Source organism: Platichthys flesus, chromosome 11 (genome assembly GCF_949316205.1).
Source record: "Platichthys flesus chromosome 11, fPlaFle2.1, whole genome shotgun sequence".
Lineage (NCBI taxonomy): Eukaryota > Metazoa > Chordata > Actinopteri > Pleuronectiformes > Pleuronectidae > Platichthys > Platichthys flesus.
In genome coordinates this window covers 25780465-25798020 of record NC_084955.1, presented here as the reverse complement: position 1 = coordinate 25798020, position 17556 = coordinate 25780465, and the positions used below count along the sequence as shown (strand labels likewise).

The 17556-nt window shown below is 45.6% G+C and overlaps 2 protein-coding genes across 3 annotated transcripts; one reads left to right on the top strand and one right to left on the bottom strand.

The window, feature by feature from the left end:
• Positions 1-290: 290 nt before the first annotated feature.
• LOC133965193 (globoside alpha-1,3-N-acetylgalactosaminyltransferase 1-like) lies at positions 291-7551 on the top strand. Of its 2 annotated transcripts, XM_062399629.1 has the most exons (8): positions 291-547; positions 2447-2704; positions 2780-2812; positions 3375-3548; positions 3645-3777; positions 3867-4062; positions 4317-4536; positions 6644-7551. In XM_062399629.1, the coding sequence occupies exons 2-8, from the start codon at positions 2646-2648 to the stop codon at positions 6783-6785; spliced, it is 957 nt and encodes a 318-aa protein (XP_062255613.1). In that variant the 5' UTR covers positions 291-547; positions 2447-2645; the 3' UTR covers positions 6786-7551. The 2 variants fall into 2 exon arrangements, with proteins under 2 accessions (XP_062255613.1, XP_062255614.1); XM_062399630.1 differs by lacking the exon at positions 2447-2704.
• A 382-nt stretch (positions 7552-7933) lies between these two features.
• Positions 7934-17384, bottom strand: nagpa (N-acetylglucosamine-1-phosphodiester alpha-N-acetylglucosaminidase). Its single transcript, XM_062399628.1, has 12 exons — positions 17213-17384; positions 16302-16507; positions 15653-15920; positions 14356-14495; positions 13460-13568; positions 12643-12771; positions 12060-12265; positions 11306-11353; positions 10716-10844; positions 10203-10334; positions 9126-9210; positions 7934-8462 (listed from the first exon to the last, which is right to left on the bottom strand). Exons 1-12 carry the CDS (start codon positions 17305-17307, stop codon positions 8306-8308), a joined length of 1704 nt encoding a protein of 567 aa, XP_062255612.1. The 5' UTR covers positions 17308-17384; the 3' UTR covers positions 7934-8305.
• Positions 17385-17556: the final 172 nt, after the last annotated feature.

Genomic DNA, 17556 nt, shown 5'->3' with positions numbered 1-17556 from the left:
AAGCAAAACAGTTTTCCTCTGATATTGCAAACAGTCCACACTCTGATTTTTAAACCTTTACCCTTTTATTCGGCAACAAACCAAGATAACAAAACATTTGAGAAGAAATCCTCAAGTTCAACGGGAGCAATGTTTCTTTGAGAAAAGTCCATGAGAGGAAAGTCACTGGTAACTGGTAACTAGTAACTGGTGCGTGACGTGTCTGCAGGAGACATGAGGGTCTGCATCAGATCACGAGGCTGACAGGAATCAGGACTTCACATGAACCTCACAAACCGCTTCAATTTGAAACACCAGAGAGGAAGTTCAATATCGTCTGAGTGGGACGGATGTGACAAAGCATGTGACCTCCCTGCAGCCTCCACCTCCTTCCAGAAACAGAGGAAACCGCTGTGAGCAGAGGAATGAGGTCCTCACTCATGTTCGGCCTGAGTCGTTGATGTCGGCCAGCGGGACGTAGGAGTAGCCACCGCGCTGGTTTGGACCCGAGCCGCGACAGGCCTGCACCAGGTGAACCAGCAGGCTGAACGACAGCAGAGTGGCCAAGGTGAGGTTGATGATCAGCCATGTTGGCCTGGGGAGAGAGACAGGGGGCGGGGTTTGTTTCAGTCACTATTTAAAAAAACCCGGAAACCGAATCTGTAAGATTTAAAGGGATAGTTCACTGAAAAATGAAAGACAGTTGTTTAAGGGTATAGTTACGTGTTTATTAATGGGTTATTTGGGTGTTAAGTCATTATTAAGGGTTTATTAAAGTGTTCATCCGGGTTTATTAAAGTGTTCATTAAAAATGATGTGATATATTTATGTTTTAATTGATTGATAACTGTCTTTACCTTATTTGTGTGTTTGGCCACAGTTAAAATGCTTTTTTACGATTTGTCACGGGAAAGGTTCAGTTTACGTTTCCAGAGAAGACGACAGGAAGTTCAGTTTAGGTTCAGACATAAACTAAACACACAGACCAGACAGGAAGTACACACACACGTTATGCTTCTATCTTGATAAGAGCCCTCATTGAGATAATGCATTCCCTAGCCCCACAAACCCTAACTATCACAACAAAATATCTACTCTCTCTCTCTCTCTCTCTCTCTCTCTCTCTCTCTCTCTCTCTCTCTCTCTCTCTCTCTCTCTCTCTCTCTCTAGCTCTCTCTCTCTCTCTCTCTCTCTCTCTCTCTCTCTCTCTCTCTCTCTCTCTCTCTCTCTCTCTCTCTCTCTCTCTCTCTCTAGCTCTCTCTCCTCCCCCCCCCCAAAAAAAAAAAAAAAAAAAACTGATCTGAGAAGGGGGGGAAACCTGATATAGCAGCCAACTCCATGACTCGCAGCCAATTCCTGCCTATCTCCAAAGCCTACATGGCTCCTGGGGACGGGGACTTCTACTACTGTGGGGGGGCATTCGGAGGCCTCCTGCAGGAAGTACACCGGCTTACCAAAACCTGCTCCACCAACTTTGGGGATGATGCTACAAAAGGCATCGAGGCAGCCTGGCAGGAGGAGAGTCACATCAACAGGTTAAATTAGATTAGATTAGATTTCTTTATTTATCCACACAATGGGGAAATTCACTTGTTACAGCAATGATAGAAAAACAGAATTAGAGTAACAGTGCCGAAGCACAATAAAAAAAAAAGAAAAAGATCACAATATGTACACTACTAAAACTACACATAATAAGTGTACAGAAACAAACAACCTGCAAAACAGACACTGTACAAAAGCAGGTGCTGGGGATAAAGTGGAATGATGTTTAGTGTTATTGTAATGAAAACAAAAATATGCAACAGTAGTGACCATGATACAGAAAATAATTAAAAATAATTAAGAAGTAAGTGACCATAATATAAATAATACTACAAGATTGCATACTGGAAATATAAATATTGCAATGAGATAGTGAGTAGAGTCCCTTGAGCAGACATTCAATCAATCAATCAAATTGAATTTGTATAGCCCATAGTCAGGACAAACTACTAAAAACTCTGTTAACAGGGTAAAATACGTAGAATCCTCAGAGACACATGTGAGGACCCGTCTCCCAGGACGGACAGAAGAGCACTAGATGTCAAGTGAAGGAAAACATCATCAAGATTAAAGTTTTTAGCAGCATTGATAAGGGGCGGACATCCTGAAGGATAACTTCAATACTATATGTCAAGCAGTCCTGCTGCATCATAGTCCATGGTCAGCAACCAGCAGGACCATGATCCACCATCCAGATCAGATCCACTATAGTCCACAGTCATTGTCCACTGCCGCTTCTTAAGATCCATCATCAGGCGTCGCCTCGGTCATGGTCCACCACCATTATATGATGCCACCACGACACAGGATCCGCCATTACCACTACGATGAGCCTGCACGATATAGAATCCACCAAACTGGACAAACCTGATATCGCAGCCAACTCCTGCTGTTTTCATTTCCGTCTTCTTGTCTCGGACAGTTGAACCACAGGTACGGCCGATCCACTACAGACAGATGGAACCAGGACAACACAGGGACTGATTCATTCCAGAAGACTTAGATCTGCTAGGTGTTCAGAAACACCCACTGCTGGACCTGGATTTACTGGACCTGGATATAGTGGACCTGATCTGGGCTAAGGATTCTGACCCTGTTGATCAGAACTATCCTGGTTCAACATGAATTTGTTCCTAATTAAAACTGGGGCAGGGATTCTGCTGTTGTTTCTGCTGCTGGGGTGAGTATTGATTCTGATGCTATTGATGACAGTGACTGAACTGTTAAATGATTATGTTTCTGTTTGAATCTACAGAATGTTGTACAGCTCAGTGTGGCAGCCCTGCAGGTAACACACACAAACCGATGCTCTTTATTTTAATATTAACTGATTCATTGATTGGTAATGAAATAATTATTGATCTAGTGTTTTGTTTTCTAGAGTTATAGATCCTGTTGAACAGAGTCACACACACACACTCTCTCTCTCTCACACACTCACACACACACACGCACACGCGCGCGCGCGCGCACACACACACACACACACACACACACACACACACACACACACACACACACACACACACACACACACACACACACACACACACACACACACACACACACACACACACACACACACACACACACACACACACACACACACACACACACACACACACACACACACACACACACACACACACACACTCATGGTAAATGCATGCAAACCACGAGCGACTGAGAACTCAAAGTTAAAGTAGGATCATCTGGTTTTCAAAATGTTTACATGGAGCTCATACAAAATGCATAATCCCCAAGGTGTGTCTCCGGGGTTAGAGGACAATGGTGTGACATGGATGATAAATCAGCCTTCTGTGAAGCCCTCTCTGCATTCTGCGCTCTAGGCTGCCGCCCGGGTCGCCTGTGCCAGGAGCCGCCCCTGGTCGTACTGACGTGCAGACGCTGACACCCTGGTTGGCTCCAGTGGTTTGGGAGGGAACCTTCGACCCGGTTGTCCTCGACAGCATCTACCAGGCGAAGAACATCACCATCGCAGCCACGGTGTTCGCCCAGGGAAAGTATGATGTCACAGGTTTCACTTGTCTACACCCCATGAACACAGAGTTTCTGGTTTAACCTTTACCTGGAAGTCACTCCTCTCACCTTCTCCACAGGTACATCAGGTTCTTGAAAAAGTTTCTGGAGACCATGGAGCAGCACTTCTTCACTGGTTTCAATGTGCATGTGTTCGTCTACACTGACCAGCCAAACGAGGTGCCCCATGTCAAAATGGCCAGCGGCAGACAGGTAAAGGAAGTGTGTTCCCAATAAGGTGAGTCCAGGTCAGCTGGACTCTGTCCGCCTGGTTTCTAAAACAAGTTTTGCTCCACCTCCAGCTGACGGTGAAAACAGTGCCCACCGTTAACCGTTGGCAGGATATCAGTGCCAGCAGGATGGTTCTGGTCCTGGCCCTAATAGAGGATGAGCTTCATGACTACGCCGACTTCATCTTCTGCCTGGATGTGGACTCCCAGTTCCACGGCCGATGGGGCACGGAGTCACTGGGAGATCTGGTCGGTGTGCTCCATCCAGGTCAGCAGAGAATCCTGTCTTCTCTTTGTGTCAACATCATGGTTGCAGATCGTACCCACTGGTGTGGTCCACTATAGAGGGACACTTGCCGTTGTGTAGTGAAACACCAGTTCTACTCAGTTGTGTGATAAAAATGTCGGATGTGTTTTAGATGAAGCGACGTGGAGCCACCAGGACCACTCAGCTCCACATTCCAGATGAAGTCTCACCTTAATTTGTGGGTATGTTCCCATGTTTCCAACTTGTGTCTGCAGGCTACTACAAAGTCGACCGCAGCGCATTCCCCTATGAAAGGCGGCCTATCTCAAAAGCCTACATGGCTCCTGGGGACGGGGACTTCTACTACTGTGGGGGGGCATTCGGAGGCCTCCTGCAGGAAGTACACCGGCTTACCAAAACCTGCTCCACCAACTTTGGGGATGATGCTACAAAAGGCATCGAGGCAGCCTGGCAGGAGGAGAGTCACATCAACAGGTGAGCAGAGTCCCTTGAGCAGACATTCAATCAATCAATCAAATTGAATTTGTATAGCCCATAGTCAGGACAAACTACTAAAAACTCTGTTAACAGGGTAAAATACGTAGAATCCTCAGAGACACATGTGAGGACCCGTCTCCCAGGACGGACAGAAGAGCACTAGATGTCAAGTGAAGGAAAACATCATCAAGATTAAAGTTTTTAGCAGCATTGATAAGGGGCGGACATCCTGAAGGATAACTTCAATACTATATGTCAAGCAGTCCTGCTGCATCATAGTCCAAGGTCGGACCATGATCCACCATCCAGATCAGATCCACTATAGTCCACAGTCATTGTCCACTGCCGCTTCTTAAGATCCATCATCAGGCGTCGCCTCGGTCCTGGTCCACCACCATTATATGATGCCACCACGACACAGGATCCGCCATTACCACTACGATGAGCCTGCACGATATAGAATCCACCAAACTGGATCCACCACCGCGACCTCTGATACACGATCCACAAATCGTAATCCATGTTGCGGCCACATAGGCCCGGATCTGCGGGGCGATAAAGCAAAGGGACTCTGGGAAGGGGTCAAGTCAGTAACATGATGAGATACGACTTTCTTCAATGTGATAGGGATGAAGAAGAGGAAGAAGAAGCTGGACAGAGAAGCTCTGTGTGTCATGTGCAGAGGTTTCAAAAGTATTCCCATTCATTACTCAAGTAGAAGTATAAATACTAGGGTTTAAAAATACTTCTGTAGAAGTTGAAGTCTCAACTCAAGCATTTTACTTAAGTAAAAGTGTAAAAGTAATGGTTTCAAAACTAGTTAAAGTATAAAAGTAAAAGTAATGTAAGGGGAATTTTTTAATGTAAATACATTAAAGTACCATATGTGTACCACTGAGCATTAACATGCGTTTCATGGAGCGGAAGACATGATAACTAGTTGCCAATAAGTATTGTTATAGTTCAAAAAGTCAAACTTCAGGGGAATAGTTTCAATAACCTTTATTTGAAGAGACCATGAGACCTTTGGACTGCTGCGTAAGGAAGAATAAGGAAGCATTTGCATTCCGTCTAGTTTTTTTATTTTCTGGGGAATGTAATACGCTTCCGTAGAAGAAAGCTTATTTGTAGTTCTAAACATATTTAGGGTGTTTTTTTCTCACTTTTTGTATTTCCTACAGCGACCATTACAATTATGCAAATTAGGCAATGACGTAATTTAGTGACTGCTGGCGACTTTTAGGACAGCCAATAGCTACTTTCCTTACTGGGGAGTTGGCAACACTGGTTTAGTGAGGTCCTCCGGTGCGGTCGTGTGGCGCCTCGGCCTGGCCGTCATCCCACGCGTGCGGCGGGCACCCAACTCAAACGCTCCTCGCTCCTCCGGAGGGAGGTCGGGGGTTTAATGTTTTTGAACGATGACAAACCGGAATGAAAACAAGCCAAAATGAAATAAGAGTAACGAGGCTATTTTTAAAATGTAAGGAGTAGAAGTAAAAAGTCGTCTGAAAAATAAATACTCCAGTAAAGTATAGATACCCAAAATGTCTACTTAAGTAAGGTAACAAAGTATTTGTACTTCGTTACTTGACAACTCTGGTCACGTGTCATAAATTCCTTTGCGTCTTAGCGTCATCAGGGTTTTTACCTTGTAATCAATGAAACAATGAAACAGGCCCAACTGGAGGCTACACTGGGGCTCAAGGTAAATCTGACTGGCTACTGGTTTGTATGGTAGTACGATGAAAACCATGTGGCCCAGTCAGTAGATCAGCCATCAATACCTCTATGCCTTAAACTAAACGCTTCCTATTTTAAAACATAGAACAAGTAACGTTCTGCCGCACTAACTAGCTCTAACTATAAGCTTTATCAAAAAGGACGGTTTTGAGTCTACTCTCAAACGAACAGATGGTGTCTGCTTCCCGAACTGAAAGTGGGAGATGATTCCACAGCCGAGGGGCTTGATGGCTGAAAGCTCTGGCTCCTCCTCTACCTTCAGGGACGACAGCCTGAGTTCTGGGAGCGGAGTGCTCTAATGGGTTGATAGACATTGACCCTGGTTAATATTGTAATGACTGTTTCTCCTGTTCCGTGGTTTCAGGTATTTGTGGATCAATAAGCCCAGTAAGGTTCTGTCCCCTGAGTACCTGTGGCAAGACTTTAAACCCCGCGAGCCTGAACTTCACATCATCAGGTTCTCTGGAGTTGTGAAGAACTACGCAGAGATCCGACCCAATGTCTGAGAGAACCCAGCTGCACCAGACGGACTCTGAGATTCAGCTACGTAGTCCTGGCTCCTTTTCTGTTTCAGAAAAACACTCAGAAATACTTTCTCTGTCTTACACATGATGAGATGACCCAGGGAATAAATCTTATAAAATTCGCATATTTACAGCAGTTCTTTACTTTTATAATTTTTATATTATTCGGCTGGCACTGGGCAATTGGTTATTTATACTCTGCTTTATATAAATGCATTCAGCAGGTAATTGCTGAATGAGAGAATTAGCAACTTTACTGGGATAGAAGGTTGGAACTCAATGATCAGAGTTTCAAATGTTAACGTTGCTTTTGAAATTAATTTCACATCTAATTGAAATCAATTGAGCTCTACCTTGAATTTTGATTGTGCAATTTTACGTTACTCCACTAATCAAACTGAAATTTAGTGTAGACTGAATTACTCTTAGAATAAAGTTGACATTGAAAGTTTGAATTAAGGTTGTTGAAGTCTAAACTAATAAGTTACTTCAACTTGAAGTGGATTTAACAGAATAAGAACATAATTGAATATTAACTCTCTTAACTGAATATAAGTTGAGAAGTAAAGATTTTAAGTTATTTCAATTAAGAATTGGAAGTAATATCCACCCTGAGGGAAGTAAACAACCCCCATTTTGAGCACCCTGATTTACATAGACATCCACACTCTTTGTTTAGTTAGTACGTTTAGTAATTTGTGTTTTTATACTTTATAATGTTCATAATAAATGTTTTTCTTTCACAAATCTTCTTTCATTAATGTTGGATACATGATTGAATTTTGCCAACCTCTACACTGCCAAGAACTCCTTAACCTTCACTGTTCATTATATCATCTTTAATAGTAAATATTGAGATTTCTACTTGAATTAGATCTAAATGAGATCTTAATCAATAAATTGGCTCTTTTCTCTTCCATTGAAGGGTGGTGCCCCGAGAGAACTTTAAACAACTAAAGTATTATTTAATATTAATATTTTAAATATTAATGTTTTATAATTTATTTTGATAACCAAATTGATTGAATGTCTTAAGGCACACCATTCTATGGTATCATTTTTAAAGCATTATTGCAAAACATAAAAGCAAAACAGTTTTCCTCTGATATTGCAAACAGTCCACACTCTGCTTTTTAAACCTTTACCCTTTTATTCGGCAAAAACCCAAGATTACAAAACATTTGAGAACAAATCCTTAAATTCCATGGCAGCAAAGTTTCTTTGAGAAAAAGTCCATGAGAGGAAAGTCACTGGTAACTGGTAACTGGTAACTGGTGCATGGTGCGTCTGCAGGAGACATGAGGGTCTGCATCAGATCACGAGGCTGACAGGAATCAGGACTTCACATGAACCTCACAAACCGCTTCAATTTAAAACACCAGAGAGGAAGTTCAATATCGTCTGAGTGGGACGGATGTGACAAAGCATGTGACCTCCCTGCAGCCTCCACCTCCTTCCAGAAACAGAGGAAACCGCTGTGAGCAGAGGAAAGAGGTCCTCACTCATGTTCGGCCTGAGTCGTTGATGTCGGCCAGCGGGACGTAGGAGTAGCCACCGCGCTGGTTTGGACCCGAGCCGCGACAGGCCTGCACCAGGTGAACCAGCAGGCTGGCCGACAGCAGAGTGGCCAAGGTGAGGTTGATGATCAGCCATGTTGGCCTGGGGAGAGAGACAGGGGGCGGGGTTTGTTTCAGTCACTATTTAAAAAAACCCGAAGCAGAAAATCGACTCTTTACAGTTTTGAGCTTTGACTGATGTTGGACCTGTCTCAGAAAAAGACATAAGACGTGTGTATTCCTGTGGTAATACCACCACCTTCTGGCCTGGAGGAGAACTGCATGTTGTGTACTTTAGCTAATTTGCCTCAACAGTGCTGATGCGTTTTCAAATGAAAATGTAGTTTTAGGATAATCGCTTTCAAACTGTGAAATTTGAAACTGCTATTTGTGACTCCTCATCACAGTCAACATAGTTTTAGATTCATTCAGAAAGTAGAGCTTCCTCACGAGGTGTGTTTCCTTGTGGAAGAGGAGAGAGGCGGAGCCGTCTGAACATTTGGAACCAGATGAGTCGATTTCACACTTTTCTACATCTGAGGGACAGAGTTTGTATCTGGAACTGTGAGTTTGAAGAAATAAGAGACCAACACACCCGCATCTCTGTTCTTTCTAATTCATTACATGACCTTATTCTCCAGGAATATTGTCCCAAGCATTTGACTTGAAGTGATAAAATCTGAAGGAGGCAACGGCCACTCAGGACAGCGGAGGTGAAACGATCAGAGGTGAGTGTGCTTCACGTGACTTGACCTTTGAGACTTACTCAGTTAGATACGGCTGCTCTCCTCTGCTGTGAGCTTCATCCTCTTGTCTCCGAGACGTCATCTGTTTGGCTAGACAGACGCCAGCTGGGGGGGGGGGGGAGAAGAGTTCAGTGAAATATTTGTTTACACCAAGTTTGTCCAACATTTAAAGATGCTTTCAGTGTTTCTCCTGATTGTCGGTCCGAGTCGTTCAAACAGGAACACGTGGGGAACTTTCAGGCGTGGGGCGGAGCCTGAAGAGCAGCAGGAGGCGGGACATGACGTTTACATTCTGCTGATGAAAGATCCAGAATTCCAGACATTGTCCTGCTGTTTCCTCACATGGACGCACACTGACATTTGACAGACATTGTACTAGGAGAGTGCAGGAGAATATCCAGAAAATGTCCAGAGACACTGACTGAGACATTTGTTCTCACACATAGAACCTGCAGAACACGTCAGGAACATGTGAGGAACACATCTGGGCGTCGGTCTGCCTGAAAACAACTGAACTCTCATCCTACAAGCTGATGGGCGTTCTCTGAGCTCATGATCAGAGATGTCCACACTGCTCTGCTTGAACAAGATAAGACTCACTGTTTTTAACTCTGCTCAATGGAAAGATGGCAGCCATTTGAACAAGCTGCACCAAAATTCACACATTGGATCCAAAATGTAAAGAGTACTATCTCGATGTCTCGTCCTTCCACCACGTTTACTGGAAATCTGTTCAAACAAACCGACTGACAGACGTGAAAAAGATAATGTCCTGGCAGACGTAACAACGTGATTAAAAAAATAATTCAGGAAACTCCGGTGAATGTCTGTTTCTTCAGTCGTCTGGGAAGAAAAAAACTCCTGCATGAACTTTCTTTAAATGTCCCAACTGCTAACTTGGAGGAGGTGAGGTTTCTGACCTGTACTGCAGCCAGCCACCAGGGAGCAGTAGTGAGACACTTTGGCTGATCTTTTGATAGAGCTGTCAATCCTTACTGACAGCCAGTAACTGCTGGGGGAACTCCCATGATGAAGGAATGTCTGTGTGCGTGTGTGTGTGTGTGTGTGTGTGTGTGTGTGTGTGTGTGTGTGTGTACCTCTGTGTAAGGTGTTGTTGGTCACAAGTGGCAGCGTGGTGTTGCAGCTTCCTGTCTGTGGGTCACATGGACACTGGTCGTCACAGTGACACTCCTGAGCGCAGGACAGACCGAAGAACCCCAGAGGACACACTGACACAGGAGGGACACAACAACACAAGTTACTACACAAAGACAAAACACTCTCCACCACTTTCAAGACATTTTAACAAATGCACCAAGCTTCATGTGTTCGCTCTATTTGAAACAAAGGAAAACTAAAGAATTGAGGTAACATAAAGGTTTTAATAGATTTTCTTTTAAAGCTTTTTAAAATGACATTGAAACAGTGTGGTGTTTGTGTGTGTGACAGGTCACAGATCAGAGTTAATCCTTAAGTACATTATCTGCACCAGGCACTCGTCTCATCCGAGTGTTCGGCTCAACGCGGTTGAACTGGAGCCCTGAGAAGATGAATAAGAAGGGGGGGGGGGGGGGGGGGGTTCAGGGGTGATGATGTCATTGAACACCCACCTTGTTCACAGGTGTTGCCCTGAAAGCCGGGGGGGCAGGTGCAGCGGCCGTGGACGGGGTCACAGGAGCTGCCGGTGGCACAGTCGCAGGCCTGGTTGCAGCCGTCACCGTAGAACCCCGGGAGGCACTCTTCAAATAAGAAAAGAAAAATATTACCATAGAGATAACTTTGTATTTTTGGGTTCTGTGATTGTCGGTCTCCTGGAGGAGGGGGGGGGGGGGGGGGGCTGTGTTTCCTCCACTGTCTCCAAACGAAAGACACAGGTATTGATTTCAGGAAGTCCTCACCGACTGAAGGATGACTCTGTTGGTCTCGTTGAAGTGCTCTACCAATAAAGTTTTATAATTATGATCCGTTTTCAGAACCTGAATCTAGTTTCCTCCCATACCAGAGACCTTTAATCTGAATAATTATAACTACTACTACAAATTGCCTACAACTGATTTGACTAGTTCAATTAATAAATCAATATTAGTATATTTGTATAGTCCTTGTTCACAAATCACAATTTGTCTAAAAGCGGTGTAACATAAGTGACACAACCCAGTTTGTGTGTTTGTGTGTGTGATCAGTGGAAGCTGCAGTTCACCTTGGCTGCAGTTGGTCCCGTTCCATCCTGCATCACAGACGCAGCCATCTACAAACCAGAGGAGACGCAGAACCATGAACCGCTGCAGATCCACAACACACAATCAAAGCTACTTCAACACAACATGTAAACAAATGTCCCGTGTCCCCTGGGAGTGAGTGGACGTTTCTCCTTCTGAATGTTCTGATCGTCTGTCAGATCAAACCGACTCAGTGCAACAGGCTCCTTATGGCACCACTGTAAAATTCACCAAATCACACTTATAAAAACCTGTCCGGTAAATTAACCACATTATTTTCATCAGGATCCATGAATCATTCTCTGAGAGAACAGTGAAGATGTCCTGCTGTTAAAGAAAGAGACATTAGATGAGTTCCTCCCGGTCACGTCCCGCCCCTCTACCAAGTCTAATGGAATTAGTTGAGTAGTTTGTGTGTAATCATGCGAACAAACACACAAACTAACTAAAATACAAACAAACAAATGTAGACAAAAACAACAAACCCTCCTTGCTCCCTTGCTCTGTGTGAGCTCTGTATAGATGTATACCTCTTGATAATTCTCAGTGGAACATTGAGTCCAGAGAAGAGAGATCTATACTGGGTTTATTGGGTGCATCCATTAGTCCTGCAGTAAATCCAGAGACAGAGGAATCCATTCAACTTGAATCATTGTGGAAGCTGCAGTGTGTGTGTGTGATTCTGCATTAACATTCTTCATTCATACAATTATCACCACAACACTCCACACTCACTGGCGGTGCAGAGCCCGTGGGCGCCGCAGGCTGGCGGCTGGCACACCAGATTGTGACAGGACGTGCCCGTCCAGCCCGGCTGACACACACACTGTCCGTCCACACAGCCACCGTGTCCACTGCAGTCCTGCGACGCACAGCGCCGCGGGTGAACACACAGGATAGAGGAGACTTCCCGGCCACAGCGCCACCTGCTGTCCGGTATGCTGATGGAGAGCAGAGAGTGAATTGAAGAAACAGAGGAGCAAATGCAAAGTTCTAAAGTTATATCTAATAAACTACATATTGTTGAAAACACATCAGCTCTGCTAGAGATACGCCTGTTTCCAGGTGGAGAAGACGAGACATGTCCCAGTAATCTGTGGACAGCAGCATGCTCACTGCCAGTGGACGTCAGGGCCGGTAGGTGGGGTTATGGGGCAAATTAGTAAGGACTTGGATTAAAATGGTTATGGAGCAAAAACGCTCTTGTGGACAAAGATCGTATACAAAAACTTGGTTGTATGAAATACAGACTAAAGCCCAGAGCTGCAGAGATATGACAGCGTGATGTCACACACGGAGGACGGATCCATTGGCTCACCAGTGGTCACTGGGGTAGCCGGTCAGTGAGCCGTTAACCACGAAGGAGGTAGACCCGCCTCCATCCAAGTTAATGGCATTGACCACTCCGTTCTTCTTCAGGAACGCAGCCACCTCCCAGAGACTCATCCTGCACCACAACACAAAACCAGAAATGACATATAAACACAAAAGCAGAAATGAAATATAAACACAAAACCAGAAATGAAATATAAACCTCTCCGATTGGGCCCCGCTCTCTGGAACAACCTCCCTGAGGAGCACCTTGTATCCTCTTCTCTCTTTAACACACATTTTAGTGTACACAGTTGTTCATCGTTTAATTGACTTCACAATTATCTCATGTCTAACACTTTAATTCTTAGATTTTATTATCATATCACAACTAAGTGTTGTGATATGATAGTGACCTGAAGTGTTGAAGACCTTTCTATCACTTAGTGACTGTCCCAGGACTTGTCTTGTCTGTCTTCACAGGAAACGCATGTAAATCAGTTTCCTGTGTCTTAATTCCTGTCTAAACCTGCTCCTACAGAACCAGTTTGAACTGGTTCAGACAAACAGCCCGAGTTCTCTGATCCCAGATCCTTGTGACTCTGTGTGGATTTAACACACAGATTAAATACACAAAGACGATTTGTTCACTAACATAACCTTTCACATCTTAAGACACTGACACGTACAGTGGTGGTTTTGATTCGCTGGCAGAGCTGCTGTTGAAATAAACACCAGCAGGTTGTGTCACAACACACACAGAGACACACACAGAGACACACACACCCACTCACACACCTGAATCCTCTCTCTCCTGTTCTTACCCTCGGACGCCCGTCTGTCCCTCGAGGTGGAAGAGGACCAGTCGGCCCTCGGCGTCGTGACCCACCGCCGTCCTGGCCGACACCACATCCACAAAATTGCGGAGTTGCCCTGTTAAACAAACGTTTCGTATTTGTATCAGGGGATGCGCCAAATAAAAGGAGTAAAATACTGATTAAATCCATCTATATTAATATGTCTCAGAATAATTAAAAGACTTGGTCCGGCAGTAATGTGCAGAAACGACCTCATGTTGCAGATTACAACAACAATGAGAATCACTGACCCTGTTGTGTTTACCAGCAGCTGCTGTTCAGCTCCTGTGTGTGTTTTACAAATCATACAACTACATGTTGATGAGACCTGGTGTTATTCACTGCAGGCACGTTTTAGTGTGGAGACACTGACGCCTGACTGTCCTCACTGAGTTCACCACTAACAGGAGTTCATAACAAACTGAGATCAAGTTTCAACCTGAATGTAAACACTGGCCCATCCGAGTGTGTGTGTCTTTCTGTCAATGCACCGTCTGTAACCACACGTGTGTATTCAGTGAAGAAACCCCGGCTGGACTTTGGCTTCTCCTCATATTTTCTCCCTTGTCGCTGTTGATCCAAGACTGCAGCATTGTCTGTTTTTTTGGGGTCAGGGGTCAGGGGTCAGGGGTCAGGTCCCAGACAATATTCTACACTACTGAAGGAATCGGTTCTGCACCATCAGATCCACTGACCCGGTACCAGGGTCCAGACGTGTGGATTGAAACTGTTTACTGATTGTCTCCTGTGACCCTGCAGCAGACTTGTCCACTTGTTTCTGATCCGTTCTTCACTCTCTTGTGAACGAGGTGTGTCTCTGACGCTCTCTCACTGATCAGTGGATGTGATAGAGCAGCACTCACCCGTGGTCTGTGTGGCGTCGCACTCGGCCTCCAGGCTCTGGTTGATGTAGACCTCTCCGCTCCTCAGCAGCCACACCACGCCACCGACCAGCTGGACGAACGGGTTGAAGGGATCATTCACCTCTCCCTGAGACAGATACCTGGGTGGACGGACGAGGGACATTATGACCGATCATCCATAAAACTATTGGTCTTCATCATTTAATGTTTCTATATTTACAAACTGTGGAATCCAGAGTGAAATATCTCAAACAAGAAGAGATGAACTGACATCTTATTTGGTTATGGATAACACGTGACCGCCTGATTTTCTGGTTCTCTCTCCACTTCACATTCAGTCAGTGAGTCACAGCAGCTCCACGAGTCCAACTGGTCTCTCTTCTTCATTTAACACAACCCCCCCCCCCCCCCCCCCCCCCCCACACACACACACACAAACAGAGGAATTCCTGGAATCACTGACCTCAGGTAGCAGACAAACACAGAACACTGATTTCTTTCATGTTTTATTGAGTATTCTATTGATTAGTCGAGTAACTAGATAAGAAATACGTGTGTGTGTGTGTGTGTGTGTGTGTGTGGTTGTGTGTGCGCTTTGACCTCATTCAAATATAAATCTAGTTCTGTTCAGGGGAAGTTATCAAGGCCGTGCATTTGACTCCGGAGTTTTCTATCCTTTAAATCAGAGACCTCAGTGAACGCTGCCCGGCCTGAACCCTGATGTCCTGACCGAGCACCACGTCTCATGCTGTGTAGCAGGTTTAACGTCTTATGAACTTTAGAGACTCAAACAAACATGGTACATGTTGGTCCTGTCAGTGTCCTGATGACATGTGATCAGTGTTTATTGTTATAGTGTAAAGAGACGCTTTATTTAACAGTGAGAAGCAGTTTTGAAAGCGTTCACCTGCCGAGACACAACCGTCTCCTAGATTCAAGATGCACCAGAATCTCAATCACTGGTTTCTCGTCTTATTTACATTTTGGTGGCGTCTCTCAAATCTTCAACTCGTCAGCACAGCGCCCTCTGACACACGCATGTCCTTATAAGGAGAAATGGAGGCGTGGCAGTTTACTAATCACAGAGAGCAGACAAGTGCCTGTGGATTCAGAGCGGTGAACACAAAGCTACCACTCCTCCTCGCCCCCCCGACTCGGACTCGACCCCATCCCTGTTCAGAGTAACACTGAAGCATGACAACAGCACGAGGAGCAGGGACCTCAGATCCACACGCTTTTACAATTCTGTGAAGTGATGATCAGATAACGTGATTCTTGTTTTGTTAAAATCTCTTACCCGAACACGAGGGTGCCGTCCCTCCGGATTCCAAACTGGGCGTTCTGCACGCCGCCGCTGTCCAGCACCCTCTTAGAATCGCTCACCAGGTTTCCCAGACACTTTCCCGTGTGCGGGTCGAAGAAGCCGGCGTTCAGGGCGTACACACACCCGGCAGCTTTGGCCGTCTCCTCCACCGAGGACCTCATGTTCAACCAGCAGCCGCCCGGCCCGGCCGGCTCCAGCACGGACACCGTCCTCAGCGGGTCCCGGACCACCGTCATGTGGCCTGCACACAAAACCAATGTGTTGAGGTGGGACGCAAAACCAGGACTGGGACGGGGGGGGGTTGCATACCAAATCACACACAATAATAAATATCAAGAACATCTCACAAGGTTAAAGAAAGAGGGAAAGCATTCCTGGATCCATCACCCGATCCAAATGTCACGAGTGGTCTCCTGAAACCACTCCCTTCCAACAAAGTGTCGAGCTGTCCAGCAGCTTATGTGTAATCGTGCTAACACACAGACACACACACACTGGAGGATCCTCTCTATTGCAGAGTTCAGAGGGTAAACGTGTTCAGTCTGGACAGAAACCTGTAGAAACAAGTCTTTTGAGATAAACAGCTCAATGGAGTTATTTTCTATTTCTCTCCTTCACTGACCGTAAGCGAATCTGGAGCTTCCCGGCACGTCGGTGACGAAAGCGTTTGATTGGACGAACGGCAGCCCGCTGTGGCTACTGGCGGGCCGGCTCTCGTGGGTGGTGTTTCCATGATGGATGGGCTGACAGTCTCGAGTATGGCGATGGGAGTGGGAGGGGCCGTGGCCGGGGGCGTATGGCAGCAGGAAGTCATCGTCCATTGAGGCGCTAGGAAGCAAAGAGAGAGAGAGAACTTCCATCACTCGGTGTTAGTTCATCTGAACCCATCTGGTGAAGGTCAACCCGATCAGCTGGAGGAGGAGGAGCTGGTAGACCTGTCAGTCATAGATGATCTTATATAACCCTCTGTGCACCGAGAGGGGGGCATGGCAGCCATCCAGTTCATCTGGAATAGCAGGAGTTCAACCTGAAGCACTTTACATGTTTGTCTTTGAGGATGGTAACGACTTTATGGTTAAACACAACGTAGACATGTTTACTGCACTTTGCGTTGCGGCCAGTTTGTGTTTGATTTTGTGTTGTTACAAAAGCAGCCTCGTCCAATAAAAATGTGAATTAAACTGATTTAGTCAAAGCCCATATTAGTGAGTCTGTTAGGATCCGGACCCCAGAAGGGGGACCAGCAGGGGGCCAGCAGGGGGACTGGGGAGAACCCTGCTCAGAGTCCGGAAGACAAGCAGACCTGTCCATCACTTCTTTTCATATTTCATCTTCCTCTTTTTGAACCACGGAGGAGCATGACATGAAACCACATCAAGTTCCCATTGACCGTTCGAGGAGAAACTTTGTTGTAACTTCACCAACTTTTTTTTAACCCGGTAGAACCGGAGCGCTCTGAGCTGTCACTCAAGACTCCGGGCTAACAGCAGCTAACACACTTCCATTAGCACCGGCGGCTAGCGGTAGACCTACCGGGAGGCCCGGGGCTCAGAGGCCCGGACACGGGGCCTCAGCAGCGGCAGCAGCAGCAGCAACACACGGAGACCTCTCACCGGCACAACGTCCATAGTCGGAATGAACCGAGTCCGACCGAGCGCGCTCCGGTGCGTCTCTCCTCCTTCCTGCGGAGGGCAGCGGGCCGGAAGCACACACTCAGCTTCCGGTTACCTCACAAAATAAAAGCGTTTGTTAAATTATTTACTTTGTGATGTGCATTTTAAATTAATTTTGTTAGGTTTAATTTATGCGATTTGTACATTTTGAATTATTGTGGTCAGGTTTGATTTGATATTGTACATTTAAGATGATTGTAGACA

Bases quoted from the DNA above. Each gene is read 5' to 3' on its own strand.
- LOC133965193 (XM_062399629.1), top strand. From the start codon at position 2,646: ATGAATTTGTTCCTAATTAAAACTGGGGCAGGGATTCTGCTGTTGTTT. The intron at 2,813-3,374 runs GTAACACACACA...TCTGCGCTCTAG, and splicing joins TCAGTGTGGCAGCCCTGCAG to GCTGCCGCCCGGGTCGCCTG. The intron at 3,778-3,866 runs GTAAAGGAAGTG...CTCCACCTCCAG, and splicing joins AAATGGCCAGCGGCAGACAG to CTGACGGTGAAAACAGTGCC.
- nagpa (XM_062399628.1), bottom strand. From the start codon at position 17,307: ATGGACGTTGTGCCGGTGAGAGGTCTCCGTGTGTTGCTGCTGCTGCTG. The intron at 14,496-15,652 runs GTAAGAGATTTT...CCGTCCACCCAG, and splicing joins GACGGCACCCTCGTGTTCGG to GTATCTGTCTCAGGGAGAGG. The intron at 9,211-10,202 runs GTACACACACAC...CCCCCCCCCCAG, and splicing joins CAACAACACCTTACACAGAG to CTGGCGTCTGTCTAGCCAAA.